This window comes from Microtus ochrogaster, chromosome 5 (assembly GCF_000317375.1).
Source record: "Microtus ochrogaster isolate Prairie Vole_2 chromosome 5, MicOch1.0, whole genome shotgun sequence".
Taxonomy (NCBI): domain Eukaryota; kingdom Metazoa; phylum Chordata; class Mammalia; order Rodentia; family Cricetidae; genus Microtus; species Microtus ochrogaster.
In genome coordinates, this window is record NC_022012.1 from 10,285,332 (window position 1) to 10,308,572 (window position 23,241).

Consider the following 23,241-nt stretch of genomic DNA (forward strand, 5'->3'; position numbering starts at 1 on the left):
GAAGATGCTGGATTAGACACCAAAGGACTAAGCACGTTATTTGAAGATGTTGGGTTAGACACCAAAGGACTAAGCACGTTATTTGAAGATGCTGGGTTAGACACCAAAGGACTAAGCATGTTATTTGAAGATGCTGGGTTAGACACCAAAGGCTTGGGAGGGAACCCTGCCGAAATCATTGAAAGCGGCTGCCTTTTGGAGTAGAAGACTGGGTGGGCACCAACACAACTAGATTTTGGTTTTGGTAACGTATAGAACCAAGTGAATTTTTGTACTGCACACATACTTTCTTTTTCCTATCAGTGTTTGATATATACTTGCATGTGTATCTGGTTTTAGAGCTATGTAAGCTCACAGTAGGTGCTAAGAATTTGTTGAAAACAGGCTGCTTCAAGTAACACCAGAGGAACATGTTTATGAATTCGCTAACAAATCCCTGGAGAATGAGCCACATTTACCGGTTCCTTAACACCATGAGAGTCTGTGGTCTCTGTGCTCTGGAGACCACAGTATACAGTGTCTGGCCACACGCCTACCAAGGTGAGTAACAGTCTTTCAGGGCAACTGTGGGGTGCTCGTTAACTTCTGCTCTGTAACTATCCTGTACCCAAACAAGTCCAACTCTCTCCAATAACGCCTAAGTTCTCTAAAGACCAAGTCTGTTTTTAAATAACCTTTGCACTTCAGCGCTTAAAACTCAGTACAGCCTACTTTGTTTCCAAAGAATGCATGCAGAGAACCAGCCACGCCTTCAGATCTGCAGGGCTGAAGCCACCTGCCAGCCCCAGGCTTGAGGCCCCCAGTCTGTCTTACTGTATTTTTACATACAGTCACACCAGGGACCCCACGCATGCTCCTTCTGACCCGACAGTGATGTGGACTCTAGGCAGGCTGCCTCTCACACCTCAATGTAATCCATTTCCAGTGGAGAAAGAATTCAGGTTTTGGAGCCAGATGTATTTCCATTCAGACCCCACATCCTTCATTGACCAGTGTTCTGTTCATCTCTCTGGGGTTCAGTGGGGCAGAGTCTGCTGGGAATGCAGCATTGGTCATTCTTCACCCTTTCAGATGCCTCCAACTTTCAGTGGAGTTGGCTACGGCAGGACAGGGCCATCATATACTGAAAATACCACAGGCTGAGAAAGCACTGAAAATATGCTGACCAGCTCAGCCACTCAGTGTTCTGGGGTGGGGTGCTGGTCTGGCCTCACCATTGTGTGGCTAACTGAGAGTGAGCTCACTGGCATTGCCAGAGTGAATCTACAGATCTCTAGTCTGCACAAAAGATCCAGAGTTGAAATCTGAGGATGGTTCCTACCGAATGTTTATAGCTTTGCTCAGGCATACAAGTGGTTATAAGCCGAGCTATCCTAAGTCCGGACTCCTGAAGGAAAGTCTTCCTGGCCTTCCTTCCCCTTTATTAAGAACACTGCCATGATGGGAGACAATAGTCACAATGACTGGAGCGGAAGCAATCACTTTGGGGCTAGAGATGACCCTCCAGTCTGACACAGAGATGAGCATTCTTGTTATTTAAGGTTTCGCATTTTGTGTGTGGTGTGCGTGTTTCGGGAACTCCAGTTATACTGCAATGTGTTCCGTTTTCTCATTGAGAATAAGGGCTGTCAGAGGAAGCAGGGCTCCAGATAGAGTCACCATTGTTCACGCTTCTTCACTCTTCTTTCCCGTGTCAGAGCCACAGCCTGAGCAGGCCACTGCAAGTGAGACACCTGGAGCTTTTGACTCAACAGCAGTCACAGTCAAGACTGGGCTCTGAAGTACCTGCTGCTCCCCCAACTTGAGCCCCACCAGTGGCCAGATGGATAGAGAAATCTTCATGGCGCTTATTCCCCGAGAAGATTTAGGACAGAGAGTTGGGAAAAGGAATTTGGTTCCCTTTCTATCACACTGAATGTTTTCCAATCTCTGTTCCTTAACTAAAATATCTCATTCTCGCTACTCTGTGGAAATACGTGTATTGTGGGCTGTGTTTATATGTTGAGAAAACACGATAAGTCTTCACTGTCGGTTTTTTGTTTTTTTTTGTTTTTTTTGTTTTGATTTTCGAGACAGGGTTTCTCCGTAGCTTTTGGTTCCTGTCCTGGAACTAGCTCTTGTAGACCAGGCTGGCCTCGAACTCACAGAGATCCCCCTGCCTCTGCCTCCCGAGTGCTGGGATTTAAGGCATGCTCAACCACCATCCAGCTATGATAAGTCTTCAGAACAGGAGCAGAGAGACACTCACTACAGCAGGAAAGAAGCAAGCTGGCCAAGAAGTGCTGTGCTGGGGACCTGTGAGTGCTGGGGAGGCCCGCCTGGGTCTGTACCTGTGAACAGGAAGTGTGCTGGGGACCTGGGTCTGTACCTGTGAACAGGAAGTGCTGTGCTGGGGACCTGGGTCTGCACCTGTGAACAGGAAGTGCTGTGCTGGGGACCCGTGAGTGCTGAGGAGGCCCGCCTGGGTCTGCACCTGTGATCCAACAGCATTACTGAGGATGCTCTCTTCCCGGGTAGAGCCAGCCTTTCAGCATCAGGAAGACTCATGTAAATAGATTCCCCAGATGCTATTTGAAATTCCCCTCAGTCTACTTACCAAAGGCAATCAGCGCATCCTTCTTGGAACAATTCATTTCAAAACTTGTGCTCCACCAAGGAGTTTTGGGCACAAAGATGAACTCAGCAAAGAGAAGTTTCTGCACACTTACCCTGCTGTGGTATGGGCTTGGTTCTCCATGCCAAAAACCATCTACATCTGGCTTGTTCGTCTTGAGTTTTAATCTGTGAGGGGAAATTATTTAGATTTATAAAGTGTTTACATATATTAATATAAGATGAAGTTCTTGCTGTTGGTAAGTCATTATTTAGTATAGGGTTTTATGAGTATGGAGACTTGCTTATACCAGCACAGAAGGGGGTAGGCCTTCATTGGCTTGAAGGCCCCACACAGATAGGAATACCGGCTCAGCCCTTGGCTTGAGATACGTGGTACTGGCTGGAAGCAGCATGCACTCATCATTAGCACAGTGGCAGCTCGGTGTCAGTTGCCTTGTGGAGTGTTCAGTTCATAATTCCTGCTAAGAGGAATGCTGTCTGGAGCCCCAATGTCCATCTTAATGGAGCTCCTATGCTTTGCCTTGAGAGGATGTATTCTTTCATTGGCTTTTCTAGACCTTTAAGAAGTGTGAATACAGCAGGAAATTTAGGACAGAACATCTAGGAACGGGGCTAGAGAGGTGGTCCCGCAGTCGGGATGCAGAGTGTTTAGAGTGCATAGAGGGCCCCAGAACTGGTCAGGGGGCTCAAAAGCACCTCTAACTCCAGTCCCAGGGCACTCTGATGCCTCTTCTGCCCTGTGAGAGCACCTGCAGCTATATGCCTACACACACATACACAACACACACACACGCAGACACAGATGCTCACAGAGAGACACACACAGACACACACACACATACACAACACACACACACGCAGACACAGATGCTCACAGAGAGACACACACACAGACACACACAGACTCCCCCCATCACACAGACACAGACACAGAGACACACAGATAGACACACACACATGTACACACACAGACAGACACACATAGACATACAGACACACACACATACACACATGCACATAAAAACACACATGTGCGCTTGCTTGAGCTGTGGACTAACATAATGTAAATTAATAAAGTGTTAAAATCAATTTAAACCCTCCTAAAAATCGTATGCGTATGAACCAATTAGACACCTGAGAAGGGATGAGTGGGGGGAAAGAGGAGAGGAGGAAGAGGGAAAGGAGAAGTGGGAGAGGAGGGAAGAGAAAAAGGGAAAAGGAAGAAACAAAGGGGGAGGGGAAAAGGAATTGGAAGAGGAAGAAGAGGAAGGAAGGGAGGGATGGAAGGAGGGAGAAAGAATCTCCATTCACACCACAGGAACTGCCCCAGTGAGGCAGAAATGCGAGGTGGTAGGAGGCAAAACTAGATCAGGAAGTACAGACAGATAAAAGAGGGAAACCGAGGCAAAGGCCATGGTTCTGCTGGAAGCTTGTCTCTTAGTTTGCCCAGCACGTGGACCCTGCCGTCCCGCGCCAGCTGGATGGAGAGGAGGGTCCGGGCCCCGTCCACGGAGCCAGTCGGTTACCTGCGCTGCTCTCTGGAAAGGTCCGAGCAGTCCTGGGCCGCAGGTCCAGCCCGCTGCGCCCTCCCTGCGGTCTCCCTGCGCTGCTAGGCCCCACTGGGTTGCCATGGAGACGCGACCCGACTCTCACCCATCGGTTTCTCTACAGCGGGAACTCCCCCAGCACTAGCGCGTAGGTCCCGGTCCGACGCCTCCTGGGACCCGCCCATCCCGGCTCGCCCCAGGTCCCCGGAGGCGCGAGAGAAGCGCGGGAGGATGCTGCCCAACCAGAGAGCCCGTGGGCCCCAGGACCACAGCAGACTGGGGTTCCTAACCCGGGGCTTTGACTCCCTCCCAGGCTAAACCAGGCGCTGGAAAGAAAGAACTCCAGGCAAAGACGCTTTCAATTCACCGAAGTGACTTTCAACTGGGAATCTGCGAGGCTCTCTCCACCATCACCGTATTGGCACCATTTTGAACCTCTCTCTTCACAGTGCCAGGCGTCCTTGGAAAACTGCCAGTTAGGTGGATCAGAATGTATTGGGGACAAGGGAGTAGCTTCTAAGGAGAGGAACCATCCCTGGCCAACGGCAACTGATTCCAAATTCTTTCCCTTTTCAGCCACATTCCAACAATAATTGATGACAGAATCTCAGTCTGACCTTGTTGATTTCACGAGGAAATGGCTGTACGTACCGGGTATATATATGGCATAGAATACGCACACGCGCGCGCACGTGTACACACACACACACAAGCACACAACACACACACACATATGCACTGGTACACTTACTGTTATACAAAACACACGCCTACACACACAGGTGTGAGAGCAAGTAAACTTTGTGAGCACTTGAACTGGGGAATGTTGCTGGACTTATTTCAGAAACATAATTGTTTCTCAACACGTCCAGTAGATTGATCGCTGGTTCTTAAAATCTCTCATTTGCATTCTCCTTTCGTCATTCCATGCCACTTTGCTACTTAACACGGCTGTCAGTTTTAATCCAACCCACAGTCCTCCGTCCACGTCTGTGTGGTTCTCAGATGAGCCGTGTGGAGTAACTCAGGATGCTAGTTCTGATTAGTGTTGCAAGGCTGTGACAGGGACCCAGTGAAGTGTGGTTATTTCATCTTTCCCTGGAAACTTTGCTGTTCTGAGATGCTCGTCACATCCTTCATGCTTGCCTATGTTGAATTTTTTCCCGACAAGAAATGCAGTCATTATTGCATTATTGATTTAAGTTTACTGTTTTGAGACAGGGTTTCTCTGTGTAGCCCTGGCTGCCCTGGAACCAGTCTCTGTGGACCAGGCTGGCCTCGAACACAGAGATCTGCCTGCTTCTGCCTCCTGAGTGTTGGGATTAAAGACACGGGCCACCATCCTCTGCTATTTATTCTTATTGTTGGTGTGTGTGTGTGGGGGGGGGTGACACATGGATGGCTCACTGTAGATGTCAGAGCAGTACGTGTGGGACTCATTCTTTCCTCCCTCCTTTTGGTTCCTGGGGATGAAATTCAGATCCTCGGGCTTGGGAGCAGGTGCCTTTGCCAGCTGAGCCACCGGATGAAAGTGAGCAGGAAGGGCAGAAAGGAAATGTATTTAAGGTTTGAGATGCCCGAGACTGTACCCACTTACAGCTCTTCACTACTGGCCAAGTCTCGGGGTGCAGTGAGACACATGCAACAAGCAATGTTCAAAGTTTGTATGCACACGAGCAAACCCAGGCTAGGAATAAAGGCATCATTGGAGGATACATCCGGTTAAAGAGAGAGGGAGATGTGAACTGAGACCATCGACATCAGATTCAGTGCTCTTCAAAATCGTCCCAGAAATTAGGGTTTCGAATACCCAGGAGGCCGTATATATAGGAGTCTAGGTCTTGTAGAGGCCATGGCTGATTTCCTATTTTTGGAAGAATGGATGTGGGACGAGCTTTCAAAGCCTGACAGGAATATACTATAATGGACTTTAGGAAGTTGTATATATGTAGATAGCCCTGCCCCCCCATTCAATTCAACAATAGGAACAAAGACTTATTTTTCAGAGTAATTTTTAAGACCCAACTAAAATGAAGACTCAGCTCCCCTCCTTAAAAAGAAACACCTGCAAAAGCTTAAGTTTGCCTTAAAATGTACTGATCACTGAATCTTCTAGAGTGATGTTTTTGAAAGATGTGCTGTTAGGAAGGCTCCAAGTTCAAAGGAGAGTCCAAGTCAGGGGCATGTGGTTCTAGCCGGAGCTGCTGAGAGGTGGCTGGCCACTGGTGTCCTCTTCTCCTTCCCTTTTCTCTCTCCTCCTCTCTCTTTTATTCTCTCTCTCATCCTGTTTTATTCTCTCTGCATGGCAGCCCAGCCTATCTTTATCTTGCTTAGCTATTGGCCGTTCAGCTCCGGATTAGACCATCAGGTGTTTTAGGCAGGCAAAGCAACACAGCTTCACAGAGTTAAACAAATGCAACATTAAAAACGCAGCACATCTTTGCATCATTAAACAAATGTTCCACAGCATAAAAGAATGTAACATGTCATTAACTAATACTCTTCCACACTGCTGTTTTAAAGAAATTAACTTTCTCAGAGTAGTTTTGCACTTACAAAAGAAAAATCTGTGAACAGAGAGTTACCATGTTCTCACCTCCAGTAACTCCAAGTGTTAACACATTACATTGGCAAAATCTATTTGTTCTAATTAACAAACCCAAACTGATTTTTTTTTATTTTTATTTTTTGGTTTTTCGAGACAGGGTTTCTCTGTGGCTTTGGAGCCTGTCCTGGAACTAACTCTGTAGACCAGGCTGGTCTCGAACTCACAGAGATCCCCCTGCCTCTGCCTCCCGAGTGCTGGGATTAAAGGCGTGCACCACCACCGCCCGGCTCCCAAACTGATTTTTAAAAACTAAATAAATTCTATTCTTAACTCATATTTTTTCATTTGTACCTAATATACTTGCTGCAATGCACACAGGACACTAAGCACACATCACCTTGCCCTTTTCACTGCCTCTCAGCTGTCAGTCTCCAGACTTTTTGCTTTCAGTGAGCTTGACCGTCTTGGCAATTTCAAAGCATGCTGTGGTTCTTGTAAAATTCCCCTTTTTAGAGTTTGTTTTCCTGTTCTTCTGGAAGAAGGTCATGGAAGTTATCTGGCCTGTTAATCACATTGTGCACAGGCCCATGTCTCCCTGACCCGGCTGTCTGGTTGAGGCACTGTCTCCCCACATTGTTACCCTTCCCTTTTCTACACCACGCTGTTAGATGACAGTCACACAAGACCCAAGTACAGAATCATGCTTCCTCTGATCCACGACAGAACTTCTCTCTAGGTTATTTGAAAGTCTTTTTGCACAGAGACTGTGTCTCCCACTTGTTTTTGTTTTATTTTTCATCAGTTTAGAATTGTGAATATTTGCCATGTATTTTGACTTGTAACCTGGGGCTACCATATATTGCCCCTTGATTTTGCCAGCTTTCACCATCGAGAGCACTTTCACAAGGGTCCTGTGCCATTCAGGACCCTTCATCACTGTGCAAATTTTGGTTTTGTTTGGGCCTTTATTGCTCATTTTGGTTGACTTTAGTGTGTCCTGAAGTGTAAGCCACTCCAGGCCCCTCTTGTCTATTATGTACAATCCTAGTTCTACAGAGAGCTGTTTTAGGACATAGTATCTTTAGTTAAGACTGGAATTGGAAGCTGATGTCTTGGCACTGAGAGCTAGTTGAGTCTCATTGTTTCTAGGCTGACAGAGGAAGGAAATATGTGTCTTGTATTTGCCTCTTAGGTAAATATATACAGAGATTCTCATATATATCATCCCTATCTCTTTATAAAAGATTTACTTATGGGCCATGGTGAAATTTGGGTCTGAGCATGCCCAGGGTCATGTCTGGGTCTGTGACCCTGCTGGACCTGGGTCTGTGATGATGTTCAAGGGCCATGTTAGCACAGGGGATCACTGGAGCCATGCTGAGCCAGCCCCACCCTTCACTGGCGCTGGGACAGTTGGCCCTGCTCCTCACTGGATATTGTAGCTGGAGGGCTGGACCCACCTCTCAAGAAAGAGCTTCCCCCCGTACACACTTCGGAAAGGTGGTTCCACCCCTTACCTCAGGTGTGTACCCTGTCTGGGCAGCACACTAGAGCTGAGCCTGTTGTTGGGAGGCACAGATAAGTCAGCCCTGAGGGCATGAGAGCAGGAGAGCTGACCTCACCCCTCCCTTGTATGTCCCCTACAGCAAGCAAAAGAGAGGCCCTATGCTGGACAAACAGTAGAGCTGGCCCTGGGGGTTTAAATGTGAGTGAGCTGGATCTGAAAACCCGAGAACAGGAGCACTGGCCCCGGCTCCTTGCTGCAGGCTGTACCAGGTGAGCTGGCTGAGGCAGTGCTGGAGAGCTCACCAGGGAGTGACCATGGGGGAAACCTGGCGGGCTGACCAAGCCAGTTAGCACCCAGGTCTAGAACCAGGGCTGTGAGTTGGCCCATCCTAACATCCACCTTGTCTATGAACTGTTGGAGCACGTGAAGGGGATGGACCTGTTATTGGTGGGGTAGCAGAAACCAGAGACCTCAAGTCAGACCAATGGCTCTGGCAATGAACACTTACAAGTAAAGACGAATTGACTAAAGGGTAAACTGTGCAACTCAACGGGCCACACTACAGCTTCCATGATGGGAGTCTTTCCCCCTTTTTTTGTTTGTTTTGTTTTGTTTGCTTGCTATGTTTGGTCTTTGGTTTTTCTTTCAGTTTGGTTTTGTTTAGGGGGAAGTCACAAGGATGAAGGGAGGTTGCAAGGGGGTGGGGAAATGGTTGGATAGGAAAGCATGATATAAAATCCACAAAGAATCAATTCATGGTAAAAAAAAATTTCTTAAAAGATTTATTTATTTGTGTCTGTGTCAGTGAGAGTGTATCTGTATATGTGGGGACACATGATGCATGTTGTGAGGGCCAGAAGGCATCAGTTGTCTTTCTCTGGTACACTCTGTTTATTATCTTGAGGAGACTCTGATATGGGATATCCTTCTGTGTATGTGTTGTTTTTATTGGTTGATGAATAAAGCTATTTTAGTCAATGGCTTAGCAGAGTGAAGCCAGGCAGGAAATCCTAACAGAGATAAACAAAGAGAGTAGGCAGAGTCAGGGAGACGCCATGTAGCTGCCAAAGGAGAAGGGCATGCTGGAACCTTAGGAAACTTACTAGAGGCCACAGTCTTGTGGCAATACACAGATTGTTAGAAATGGGTTAATCCAAGATGTAAAAACTAGCTAGAATATGCTAGAGTCATTGGTCAAGCACTGTTGTAATTAATATAGTTTCTGTAATTAATATAGTTTCAAGTCTGGGCAGCTGGGAAATGAATGAGCAGTCTTTTACTACAAAATGGCACCCATATATTGGAGGCTAACCTGCATGGCCAGCCACACACTTTGGGTCTGGGTGCTTGTACACCCACTTGGGTTTAGGAGGAAAGTAGCTGAAAGCATGCCTGCCACTCAGAGCATCCCCACCTGGGAAAGCAGCTGTATTGGGTCGGCTAGGCACACACAGGCAGGAAAGCATGATGGATTCCCACTTCCATACATGGAGACATTTCCAGGCCACACAGCATGCTGCATGGCAGATTTAGCTTTCACTCAGACAAAAAGGGTTTATGTGCTGCATGGGTGCTTCCCAGAATTGAGGTGGTGAGCATCACACCCACCCAGCAGTCCCAGATCTGGTGGTAAACATATCTCTGCTGTATTGAAAGGCTGAGAGAGGTGGAGCCAGCATCCAGGGCTGCCACAACCACATTGCTTTTCATTTTAAAATGCTCCTTGTCAGAAAAGAATTTCAGATACACAATAGGACAGATTCAGACATAAAAGCCCTCTAAATGAGACACACTATGTTTAAAAAGAAATAGGTTTTTTTTTAAAAAAAACCAAAGTCTTTAAGAGACAGCAAAAGTAACATAAAAGAGTACAGAAAGACATAGATTAAAGAGGTAAAGAAAAATAAACTATGTAAAGATGGAATATACACAGAGAGCCTGGATTATGTATATTATTGTGTTTTCTTTGAATTTTCTGACTGCAGAGAGACATTTGATTCTGGGGGCTGCTAAGTTGAATCAGCATGAAGGTATCTTGACTTCAAAATGGAATCTAAGGATATGTTACTTTGGAAAAGAGATTCTGTTTCTGTTTCCACAGGAAATGAGAGTCTGTGGATTCCTTCTAGGCTAATGTGGTTTGATGGAACAAGACCCCTGAAAGGCCTCTATAAACCCTAAGAATACATCACCCAACAATCAGCAGGAAGTAGTCTTGAAAACAATGCCCAAATTCCCAAAAATGATTATTTATAAATGTTTGTTTTCATTTAAAAGGGGTTGGTTATAAGTATTTAATGGTCACAGTCAATTTCTTTTTCTTTTAATATTTTATTTTATTACTTAAAAAATACCAATCCAAATTCCCACTCCCTCCCCTCCTCCCATTCCCTCCATACACCCTCCCATCCCACCCCCTCCAATCCTAAGAGAGGACAAGGCACCCTGCCCTGTGGAAAGTCCAAGGCCCTCCCTACTAGGTTGAGCAGGTTATAGGATCCCCAAAAGCCAGTACATGCAGTAGAGACAAATTATAGTGCCACTGTCAGTGGCCCCTCAGTCTTCCCCAACTGTCATCCACATTCAGAGGGACTAGTTTGATCCCATGCTCATTCACTCCCAGTCCAGTTAGAGTTGGTGAGCTCCCATTATCTCAGGCACACTGTCCAGCTAAGCCCCTAAACAATAGAGGAGAGGGTTCCTGAACTGGCCTTTCCCTGTAGTCAGACTGATGATTATCTTAAATATCACCATAGAACCTTCGTCCAACAACAGATGGAAACAGAGCAGACACAGTCAATTCCTAAAATAAAAAAGATAAGGGGATATGATATAGAGATAAATACTTTACATTGGTATGGACTTTAGTTTATTGATACAAATTAAAGGTCAATTTTGTTGTATGTATGTATGCTTCTAATCTTGTTTAAGGTATTATGTTTATACAACTCATTTATAATGAAAAATTGCAGATTAATAGATATTAATTTATGATAGTCAAACTTGTAGTCATGTTAGTTAGGTTTTCTAGATGCATAGGGCTATATTTCAGTTAGATAGATAATCTTCAAACCTTTCAAAGACTTACAGAATATAGCATTTAAATTATTTAAGAATTTAGACTTTTCTTGAAAGTGAGACATGTCTGCTTTTGGCAGCACCAATTACTTCAGAGAGGTTGATGGGCATTGAAGAAATTCATTATGAAATTTGCCTTCAATGTGACAAGGCTAGCCATTTGGGCAAGAAACTACTTTTGTTTGGACTGCTTGATAGTATGCTGTATAAGCTGGACATGCAAGACCCATATAAAAGTGACTGCAGAACTTTCTAAAAGATAGAATGGTCCTTCAGAGTTCCTGCTTCACAGAAGAAACTGCCAGACATTCTGCAGAACATACAAAAAAAGTGACTGACAAACTGCCGATATAGGCAAAACAGTCTTTCAAATTTCCTGTTTCACAGAAAAGTCTGCTGGATACTATGGGCCCATAGACTGAATATGGATGCCCCAATGATATAGAAGAACTTTGGGTGACTGTCCAGGCAGCAAGATGCCTCTGTCATTTCTGGAACTTTGGAAGTTGCTTACAATGGACTTTCTGTTTACTTAAGTAATAAATATTATATCCTTCTGGGGTCTTTGATGGAGTTGAAAACAGATATAGTTTTCCTTAGTTATAATAAAAGATAAATTAGATAAGAAACTTTAGACTCATAAAGATAAGACAAACGATAGAATATTTTCTTTGATTTTTTTGCCTAATACAAATAGACTAAATATTGTAACTGTAATTCTTGCTTGATACCTATTTTGTATATGTAATTTTACTATGTTAAAGTTAAAACCTACCATTTTAATTAGACAGAAAATGGGAGATGATGTGGGATGTCCTTCTGTATATGTGTTGCTTTTATTGGTTGATGAATAAAGCTGTTTTGGACAATAATATGGCAGATTAAAGCCAGGCAGGAAATACAAACAGAGATATATAGACTAGGCAGAGTCAGAGAGACTCCATGAAGCTGCCAAAGGAGAAGGACACTGGAACCTTACCGTTAGACCACAACTTCATGGTGATACTTTGATTAATATAAATGGGTTAATTTAAGATATAAGAGTTAGTTAATAAAAAGCCTGAGCTAAGAGGCCAATCAGTGTTATAATTAATATAGTTTCTGTATAATTATATGGGTCTGGCTGACTGGGAACAAATGAGCAGTCTCCGTTTACAGAGATAGTGAGAGAGACTAGCCCTGGACTTGAGCATTTGAAACCTCAAAGCCCACCATGCAGTGATATACTTCCTTCAACAAGGCTATACCTCCTAATCCCTGCCAAGTAGTGCCACTCCATAGTGACCAAGTATTCAAACATATGAGCCTACGGAGGCCATTCCTAATCAAACTGCACATACATGCACATAGGTAATTCGGGCTTTCTTTAGCTTTTCTGTGAATCCTGATTTCACTAGTGGAAGAGCAAGTTCTGATTGTTGCTGTATTTACTTGGGAAGCTGTAGTAGTACATACAAAAATGTTAATTTAATATACTAATGGAATTATTGACTTTCACCTAAGGGCACAATTAATCAATTAAATCTCAGCAGTTAATCTGACCTTTAGCTTTTGTGTTGATTTTCTTTGTCAACTTGAAACCAAAATCACCTGAGAGTCTCATGATGGATTGTCTACATTGGGTTGGTCTGTGTGTGTGTCTGTGGGAGATTGTCCTACATAAGCAAATTGATGTGGGAAGACATGGTCTACTGTAGGGAGCACCATTACCTAGACAGGGCCTCCTGAATTATGTAATAAGAGTAGAGAAACAGAGCTGCAAATGAGTGAGCATAAATGCATTCATCCTCTGTTCTTGACTGTGGATATGATGTGACTTCTGAGCCTCCCACCTTGAATTCACTGCGGTGATGGACAGTAACTTGGAATCATGATCCAAATTAAACTCTCAGATTAATCCCCCTTCAGTTGCTTCTTGTCAGGTTACTTTCACGGCAACAGAAATGAAAGTGGGGCAGCCTTTTGGAGTATGGTGATGAGGCAAAGATGGCTACATCAGGCCCCTTTCCTTCTTCCTCTTTCAGCAGGGCATTTCACACATGACTACTGTGAAGGTCTTGCTTCACCATGTGTATTCTGCCCTCAGCTCTCTCAACTTCCTAAATGTGTTTAAATCTACACATACTAAGTTCGCTGTTTGCTTGTCTATCACAGAGAGAGTCTTTTGCCACCTTGGTTTTGTGGAGAATCTTCTACTGAAATCAGCACAGAGCAGAAATTCCAGGCATGAGCTACTTCATGGATTTGCCCCTTGTTGGTGCTTCTGCCTTTACCTAGGCTTTAACATCTTTGCATTCCCTTCTTTCATTCCAACTCACAATTTTTACCATTTTAAGAATCTTTTTTTGTTTTAATTTGAAGACTTTTTGAGGAGTATCTACGTAAGTCTGCTACTAAAAATAGAAGGTCCTTTCTACATTAATCTTACTTCTTTTCCAAATCAAGTTACATGCAAATATCTTTTTTTAAATTTATTTCTATTTTATGTGCATTGCTGTTTTGCCTCCATGTTTGTCTGTGAGGGTGTTGGGTCCCCTAGAAATGGAGTTACAGACAGTTGTGAGTTGCCATGTGGGTGCTGGGAATTGAACTGGGGTCTTCTGGAAGAGCAGTCATCACTCTTAACCACTGAGCCATCTCTTCAGCTCCCACATGCAAATATCTTTTAAATTTTCTTAGGTTCTTGTTTTTTAAACTGGGGAGAAAAAAAGAAATAGATTAAATAAGACATGAGTAAAAACTATTTGCTATGAATAATGTTAGAGAAAGACTAAGGAACACAGCACAGTAGTTTACACAAAGGAGCTATGTCTTTAGGCTACATTTAGAAAGCAGGATGGAGGGGCACACATCTAAACCCCAGTTCTTGGATGGTGGACGCAGAAGACCAGGTGCCGTGGGATATTTTCATAACACAGTGATGCTCCAGATTGTCAATAAAGTTTACCTTGAATTGCGTGGGAGGGCAGAGCCAGAAACTAGCTGACCAGAATTAGCTATAGAGAAGCCAGCAATGTGAATAGTGAAGACATCCAGGAAGGAAAGGGAGGGGACTAGAATTTGAGCTTCCTTTTGGTTCTGGGTTGAGGGAAGAGATGCTTTTCTTGTTAGGTCTTTGGCCAAAATGCAAGGCCAAGTGGTTACTTCTTGGCTTTTCTTGATCTAGCAATTTTCACCCCATATCTGACCTCCAAGTCTTTGTTGGTAAATAAAATGATAAAGACTTAATTTAAACTTACATATGCTTGCTATGGCAGAGTTGGGGTCACAGAACTGGAAGCCTGGCCAGGCCATGATCTGAGCAGCCTCAAGTGTGCTGACTGTGGGGCCATGGGGCCATAGATGATAATCAAAATATTGGTAGACTCATGTGCATCCGCTAAGCTGACAGAGAAACATCATTTGGCACCCAACGTGGGGTGCCAAATCCACATGTCATCAGACTTTTCTTTGGACTTCCAGCTCACAAACAATAACACGGAGACTTATTAATTATAAAAGACTGTCCTTTAGTTTAGATTTTCCCCAACTAGCTTTTATAACTTAAACTAACCCATATTTTTAAATCTCTCTTCTACCATATGACTCATTAGTGCATCTCCATATTGCATGTCCTGTTTCTCCTGTGTCTTGCTGGTGAATTTACCTTTCTTCCTCCCCCGCCAAATCCTCTCTGCCTAGAAGTCCCTCCTATTCTCTCCTGGTTAACTATTGACCACTCAGCTCTTTATTACACCAATCACAACAACACATCTTCACACATTGTAATCAAATATTCTGAAACAATCAGGAATTTAAGGTTTATTCTCAGCAACATAGCAAGTTCAAGACTAGTCTCAGCTACACTGAGTTATCCAATCTTAGAAATAAAAACAACACCAACCAATATGTGAATGCATAATGTATAATTTTGCAATATAAAGCAATGTTAATATTATTTTCATATGTTATTATTTAATTTTATTGAGAAATCTTCCATGAGTTGAGACTCTCTCTGTGTATCTGAGTTCCAAGGCTTTTGCTAGCCTACAGCAGTGGTTAACTGAGTGGAGCTGAGAGAGACACTGACAAGTCCTGAAAACAAGCATGGATGGATAAACACGCTGTACTAGGAAGCAAAGCGGTATCTGCTCTAGAGAGATACCAGTGTTTTGTTCATTCCAGAGTTACTTTCAATTTTCATGTGGCTGAAGGGAAACGTGGGCTGTCACTCACCCCTAGTAGGCTTGTACTGTTGGGTGGCTTTCTGTTTCTTGTTTTGTTTCTGGTTCACGCAGCACAACTGCTGCAGCAGACAGGCTGTTTCCCAAATAGGAAAACATTATTCTAGGATGCACCTGAAACCTGCACTGAGGGACCACAGGTTTACCACAGTCAATAGGAAAACAGAAGATAGAATTTTTCCTTTGCCTGGTTCCTGGACTGAATTTATGAAAACTCTGAGTGGATCTCTGAAAAAAAGAAGTAAGGAAATTCTTGTACATGGAATCTAACTTGAGCAGTCCTCACACATGGTACCGGCTACTCCCACATCTGAGTTCCATTATGCTGTCGTTCTGTTCAGAAATAATTTTTGACAGTAAGAGGAGTTTTCTCTAAAAGAAGTCATTTTACATCATTCTGATGGGACATGTAAGGTGTCATCTCCAGTCCGTAGTGACCTCAACTTCCTGAAGCACAAATTATCTCTGAAAGTTTGCAAATTGCTTTTTGAAGAAGCGATCCGTCTTGTCTATATGGTGTTGTGTTAAGATTCATTATTCAGTTTTATTTCTGACTCGACTGAGAATTTTCACAGCTTGACATAAATCCTCCACCGTAGAGACTGATCACAGGGAGATTTTCTGCATCTTACTATTTCTCCCTTTATAGTTAAATGTTTCAACTGCACTTTCTGATTCTGAGCTATATGTCGACTTACAAGTCATCTATTTTGTAAGGGCTGGAAGCTTTCCCCAGTGTGACTGCAGAAAGAGGTGGTGGGTCAGTGGGTCACAGGGCACCGTCTGTCTTACTTTTTTTTTTTTATTGTTGTGAAGAGACACCATGACCATGGCAGCACTTACAAAGAAAACATCTAATTGGGGTGGCTTGCTTACAGTTACAGAGGTTCAGTCCATTATTATAATGACGGGAGCATGGTGGCGCAGGTGAACGTGATGCTGGAGCTGAGACTGCTACATCTTGCAGTCAACAGGAAGCCAGTTGAGAGTCACATTAAAGGAAGCTTGAGCAAAGGAGAACTTAATGTCCACCCTGAGAGTGACACCCTTCCTCCAACAAGGCCACACCTCGTAATGGTTCTATTCCCTTTGGCGAGCCTTTTGTTTCAAACCACCACACCATCCATGGAAGGATTTATGTTTGTCTCATGGGACTGCAACCCAGGACTGGAGCAGACCGTTTTAAAGTTTGACCTTGTCTGCCACACTTGTGGCTTCTCTCTCACATTCCTATCAAGGGTGGTACCATCTGTCGTGATATGATACATTATGAGTCCCCCAAGGACCAGCTGGTCACCAAGTTTTCTCAGTCTCCTAAACCATTAGTCAAAAGAACTCCCTCCCCCTCTTTTGCTTTTTTGAGACAGGGTTTCTCCATAGCTCTGGAACCTGTTTTGAAACTTGCTCTTGTAGACCAGGCTGGCCTTGAACTCACAGAGATCTGCCTGCCTCTGCCTCCCAAGTGCTGGAATTCAAGGCATGCACCACCACTGCCTGGCTGAAAACCCTTTTCTTTATGAAGTTTCCAGCCTCCAGTGTTTTTGTTGCAGTAACCAAAAATGAACTGGGACAGGACATTAACCCATCAATGGCTGTATTGAGATTGTAACCATAAAGGAAATGAAAATATCATTTTTTCTTATTCAAGCTGTTTTTCTTCTAAGAGTTTCTGAAAACATAAACGCAGGAGTAAGAAACTGCCCTCCCTTAAAAAAAAAGTATTTGAGTTATTTAAATTGGGGAAACTGTTTATGGAGAGTCCTCACTTTCCAGTACGAGAAGTCAATGACGTAAGCAGTTCAGGACTGAGAAAGTCAGCCGAGAGCTCTGAGGAGAATGTGAACTGTGAACTGATCCAGACTGGAGTCTGGATCCCAACTTGTACCTTAGCAGTTGTCTGACAGAGCTAACACACTTGGCTTTTCAAAAAATACTTTTTCTCATTTCCATGGTAGGGACAGTATTTCCAGGACTGCAGCAAAGATTACATTGGGTCAGTTATGTACACAGTGCACTGTCTATGTTTAGATCCCCAATATCTAATACTAGCATCATTAATGATGTCCTGGTTGTTAATTGCTTTATGATTATTCTAGTCCATGCCTACTTTTAGAAGAAGATTAATCTGAGCCATTTTTTTAAAGATAAAGATCTTAGAGAACACTCAAGTTGTAATTGAAGAAGTGAAAAGTGGGAAGGGAAAAGATAATTAAATTAATGAAATGCTTTCCCCAATTAAAGTTGGTGGCACAGGGTTCGGTAGACACACTGCATATCTGAACATCGCTTACTGAATCAGTCATCCATTTAAACTGCAGATTTGTGTACTGTGAACTGTAAGAGAGGAGAGGACACAAAGAGAAATTAATCTGAAATAAAGAAAATACTTTGTCAATTCATAAATATGCAAAAAAAAGATTCTCAGTGTTAACTCTTCCTTGGGAGTTAAAGAATAAAACTCAAAGTGGAGGGTGGCTTTCTCTCACAGGGTTGGGGAAAATGGAGAAGAATATAAGACTTAAAGTTAGCATGGGCAGGAATGGTGGCTTCTTCTTGTAACTGGGAAGGAGAAGTGGATGCTTGTGACTTATAGACTGGCCGGAGACACCTAATAAGTCCCAGCCTTAGAAAAAAATCAGCGGCTGGGGCTGGGTGGTGGTGGTGGTGGTGCATATCTTTAATCCCAGCACTCAGAGGCAGAGACAGGCAGATCTCTGTGAGTTCAAGGCCAGCCTGGTCTACAGAGTGAGTTACAGGACAGGCTCCAAAGCTACAGAGAAACCCTGTCTCAAACTTCCCCCTCCCCCACAAAAAATGCAGGAGATGAAGAGATGGCTCATGATGAAGACTTGCTCTTGCAGAGGTCCTGAGTTCAGTTCCCAGCACCATGTCGGGTGGCTCATAACCTCTCCTCCAGGGGATCTAGGGCCTGCTAACTTCCACAAGCATCCCTTCCAAATGTTTTCATTTTAAATCTATTTTTGTTTTATGTGTATGAATGTTTATCTGTCTGTCTGATGTATGTGTACACTTGCATGCCCGGTTTCTGAAGAGGCTAGAGGGGGCAACCCCTGGAACTTGTTACAGATGGTAGTGAGCTACCATTTGGGTGCTGGAAACTGAACACAGGTCCTCTGCAAGAGCAGCAAATGCTCATCTCCAGCTCCCACTCAGTGGCTATAAATTAAAAATGCAGAAGACCCACAATAGCAGTTTTAGGAATGGGCTTTCCAGAATGAGTCATGAGATCATGATGATGTTCATATATAGATATTTGTTATATCACACTGTTCATAGTTTTATAAAAGTAGAGAGGAGAAAACAGCAGAGTGACATGTGTTTGTAATACTTAGGACAGGCTGGGTGGCAAATTATCCCAACCATTAGCAGTCCAAACAGCAGACATGCGTGATCCCAGAGCTTAAAAAATGTTATAACATTTATGTGTGCATGTATGTATTAATGTATAATGTATGTATGTATGCATAAATTAGTGTGTGACGGCACATGTGTGTCATAGCAAGCCTGTGGAGGTCTGAGGACAACTTTCAGAAGTAGTTTTATTTTTTTCATTATGTCAGTCTTGGGGTTATGCTCAGGATGTTAGGCATTGTTACAGGGAGCAGGGCCCTTTGTTTGGCCTGGCCGCCTGGCTAGCTTACACCCGAAATAATCACACAGAAATTGTGTTAATTAAATCTCTGCCTGGCCCATTTTCTCTAGCCTCTTATTGCCTAATTCTCACATCTTTATTTAACCATTTCTATTAATCTGTGTTCATCATGAGGTTGTAGCTTACCAGGAAAGATTTAGCATGTCTGACCTGGAGTCACCATTGTGGCTTTCTGACTCTGCTTCTTCCTCCCAGAATTCAGTTCTGTCTCCCTGCCTACCTAAATTCTGCCCTATCACCAGGCTCAAAGCAGTTTCCTTATTAACCAATGAAAGCAACACAAATACAGAAGGACCTCCTACAAGACATGACCATAAACCCTTTAGCCATTGACATGGCTGTGATGGACCAGTCTGGTGCCATCTTAAGATTGGAAGCCATCTTGTTACGAGGTCAAAATAAATTCATTCCTGGTTTCTGTAAAACTTAAATTTGACTGGGTCTTGACCCATTTTCTGGAATTTGACATGTTCCGCACCCTATATCCTAGCCTCCATCCTGTTAAAATGTTCAGCCAAGTTCCTGTGTAACCAAAATTTCTGGAAATACCCCAATCCTTGGAAACCCCTAGTCTTGTAATTTTGGGGCTATAAACCCTACCTTCTCCTTGTTCAATACTACTTTCTCATACCCTGCTTTAGGGAGAGAGCCCTGTCTGACAGAAAATAAAGCTTGTATAATTTAGGCAAAGAGTTTGGATAATGAGTTTTACTCTTATTTGGTGGGCTTAAAAGCCGTAGCCTGTGCCATCAAGCTTGTGTTTCAGGCAGTGGGCTGGTGAAAGGAGACACAGAAAGGCACCATGTATTCCACAGAAGTCTGTCTATCTCTTTCTGTCTAAAAGAGGTCAGCTGCAAAGACCAGAAAACAGTCAGTTGTGCGAACAGCAGGGTATTTATTTGAAGCTCAGTGTTTTATTACTTTAGAGTGGATAAAATACATAATAGGATAAATGTGAAGTTTCCCTGAGATAGCACTGGAGGGAGAAACAGAAAGGCTGGGATGAGGCTGCAGGCAAGGCTGCCACTGCTGAAGACAGGAAGCAAGGACTGGAGATGTGCTTTCATTGGCACAATGCTTGCCTAGCCTGCATGAAGCCCCGCGTTCCAACCAAATGAGTATGGTAGTGCCTGTCTGCAATCTTAGCACTGGGAGGAGGAGGCAGGAGGATTAGAAGTTCAAGGTCATCATTGGCCAGCCTGGACTATCTGAGCCCTGAGAGAGGGAGTGGGGGAAGTCAGGCACACACACACTTAAATGCTTACACTATACAGTGGCTGGAGATAGTTGGGTCATAGATCAATAATGAACGCAGTCTATTGGTCCCCAGAAGCACAAGCATCCTTATTCCTCTGAAATATACTCAGTCCTGTCGATGGTGTCAGCACAGACTCCTGTGTAGTGCTCCTTACAAAAGTTTCCGTGCCCAGGGGCTCTCTGAATATCCTATGATATCCAAATATCTTCTGCATATTTGGGGATTCTTTTTAAAGAGTAAGGGAACAAATATCTGAAGGAAGAGTCAAATAAATTTGGCAGTTAAATTCCTGTTTTGGATAGTGTGCACCTGTCAATTAAAGAGACTGGTGTTTGGAGTCCCAGGAGAGGAGATGATTAAAATAAATACTATTCCCGAGGACCAGGCACAAGCAGAGGATGAACTTAAGAAATCCTCGACACGGTTAGACTCCCATCTGCTTCCGGAACTGTTGACAGTCCATGTGGGGCTATCCAGGCACTATTTCAAATTGACGTGAGTGGCAGGGACAGTTAATCACCTGCTGACTCACTGTGGAAGGGAGACACGGTGCCAGGTGCAGTGTGGCAGATGCTGTCCCCAAATTACTAAGATCATGTCACAATTGATTCACACTATGGCAGCCTGGTGCTCAGAGTCTGCTCCAGAGGAGATGAACATATGCTCCACGTCTGCTGGGTAAGCATGTTTCTTGAGGTAATATATTATACCTAGCAGGTGGAGGGAGTAATTGATTTATTTCTGGTCTGCTAGAAACGCGTTGGGAGCATCTCTGGATACCAATGTCAAAACCCTCAAGTTCTAGATAATGGGCAAAGATGAAGCTTGGAAGCTTGCAAGGACCAGGACAATCCATTCCTTGCTTGGTATTAATGTGTTGAAGTGTGTACTAATGGATTACAGGCCATCTTTGCACATTGCCATATTAATTCAAGATTCAGAATTTTAAAATGCTTTTCCGACATCAGTCAAGTGTATAAATATTAAGGAAGCATTAACCTTTATCAAGTTGTTTTTTCTTGTGTGAAGAGATCAGAGTTTAATAGAACAGGCCTCATAGTTTGAGTTTGCTGCAGTGAGGGAGAACCTCTCCCCCTCGATATTTGTATAACCCTGCTGAAATGTTCCATTTATACATCTTCAGGAATGTCAGGGGTAAGGATAGAGTTTGGGAGAGGAAAGGGCATGTTTTGATTGGTTAGAGAGGAAGAGTGTCTGTCTTTCACCATGCTGCCTGCCGTCCTCAGCACAGAGAGGAACAAAAGCCCATGGAAACAATACAAAATGAAGCTTCAAGTCTCCTCACCCAGCCAACTGCAGTGTGGATGCCTTTTGGAGCCTCTGATGCAGACATTTTGTTCAAATACTCCATCTTCCACCCACAGGACACTAAGAAACAAGTTTTCAAGGTCAACTGGGTATTTTTTTTTCATAAACTTGAATGTGAGATCCCATGAACTGGCCTCCTTGAAGCTGATCGACCTTGGTGAAGTAAATTGGGGTTTAAATTTGCCCAGTTATTGACCCACATAGTTATCAGTTCCCTTGAGGAGAAACCAAAAACAAAAGACACAGCGGCAGCGAAAAGGGCCCTTGCTCAGCCTGGTCCACAGGAACTAGTTTCCACCGCCAATGCATCCAGATCACAAATACAGACAAGCCGACCCTCAAAGGTACCAAAGCAACTCATTTCTGCCTTCCTTCTGCAGTCTTCCTATTTGGGGTACACTAGGAATACCCCCTCATTCCAAGCCCAGTCAGATAGCGAACTCTGAGCTCCCACTGCCAAGGCAATGGGGGACCAGGGCCTGGTGCAGAGCAGGGGCATTGCCACTTTTGTTGGACAGGTATGTACAGGATTAGATACTGAAAAGAAGCTCCTTGATTTAATTTGGGAATCACTCCAAGGAGCAGCAAGTCATAATCAAATGTTATGTTGTGAGCTAGGACCCTGATGCATCTATGGGACTGGACCATTTCTGGCCTGCTAAGGTTTTATTATGTAAGATGAATCTCTGTGTATGCTTCTGAACACATAGGCAACAATTAATTGGGGGTATCAATCAAATCTGGGCTAGAAAAAGTGAGCCCAAGTCCTTATTAAAACAAGGAATATATAAGAGTGGTAATAAAATAAATTGTGGCGCTTTAGAAATTGTAGTTACATGACTCCAGTTAGGTACGCCACCTGCCATGGCTACTCCTGGCTGTCCACTTGATACATCTAGAATTAACTAGAAATCCCAAGATGCTGGGCACACCCATGAGAGTTTTGGTTAACTGGATCATTTGATAAAGAACCACCTTAATCTACACCATTAGAGGTAGGAAGAGCCACCCTAAATCTGGGCCACGCCCCACTCCAGGCTAAAGGACAGGGGAGAAAGAAGCTTGCTCTTTGCCTGCTGGCCTCGTTCTCACATCACTGGCTTTAGAGCCTATTTCTTCTCTTCAGAATTCTGACATAAACTGAAGACCAGCCAAGACATCCAGCCTTGTAGACTGATCAACAGTTGGATTCTGACTTTCCATTGGGAGACCGCCATTGCTGAACTCCTTGGACCACAGTCTGTAAGCTACTCTAATATATCCCATACATATGTATACACCACACACACACACACACACACACACACACACAGCCACTCTAATACACCCCATATATACATATGTATACACCACACACACACACAACCACTCTAATACACTCCATACATATGTATACACCACACACACACACACAGCCACTCTAATACACCCCATACATATGTATACACCACACACACACACA

At 43.8% G+C, this 23,241-nt stretch overlaps 1 protein-coding gene across 1 annotated transcript in view; it reads right to left on the reverse strand.

Moving 5' to 3' along the window:
* Deup1 (deuterosome assembly protein 1) overlaps window positions 1–23,241 on the reverse strand; it is a 108,191-nt gene that overhangs the window by 78,248 nt on the left and 6,702 nt on the right. Inside the window, exon 2 of the mRNA XM_005346822.3 lies at window positions 2,709–2,781. Coding sequence (XP_005346879.1) covers window positions 2,709–2,749 — 41 coding nt within the window. The 5' untranslated portion in view covers window positions 2,750–2,781. The remainder of the gene's footprint in view (window positions 1–2,708; window positions 2,782–23,241) is intronic.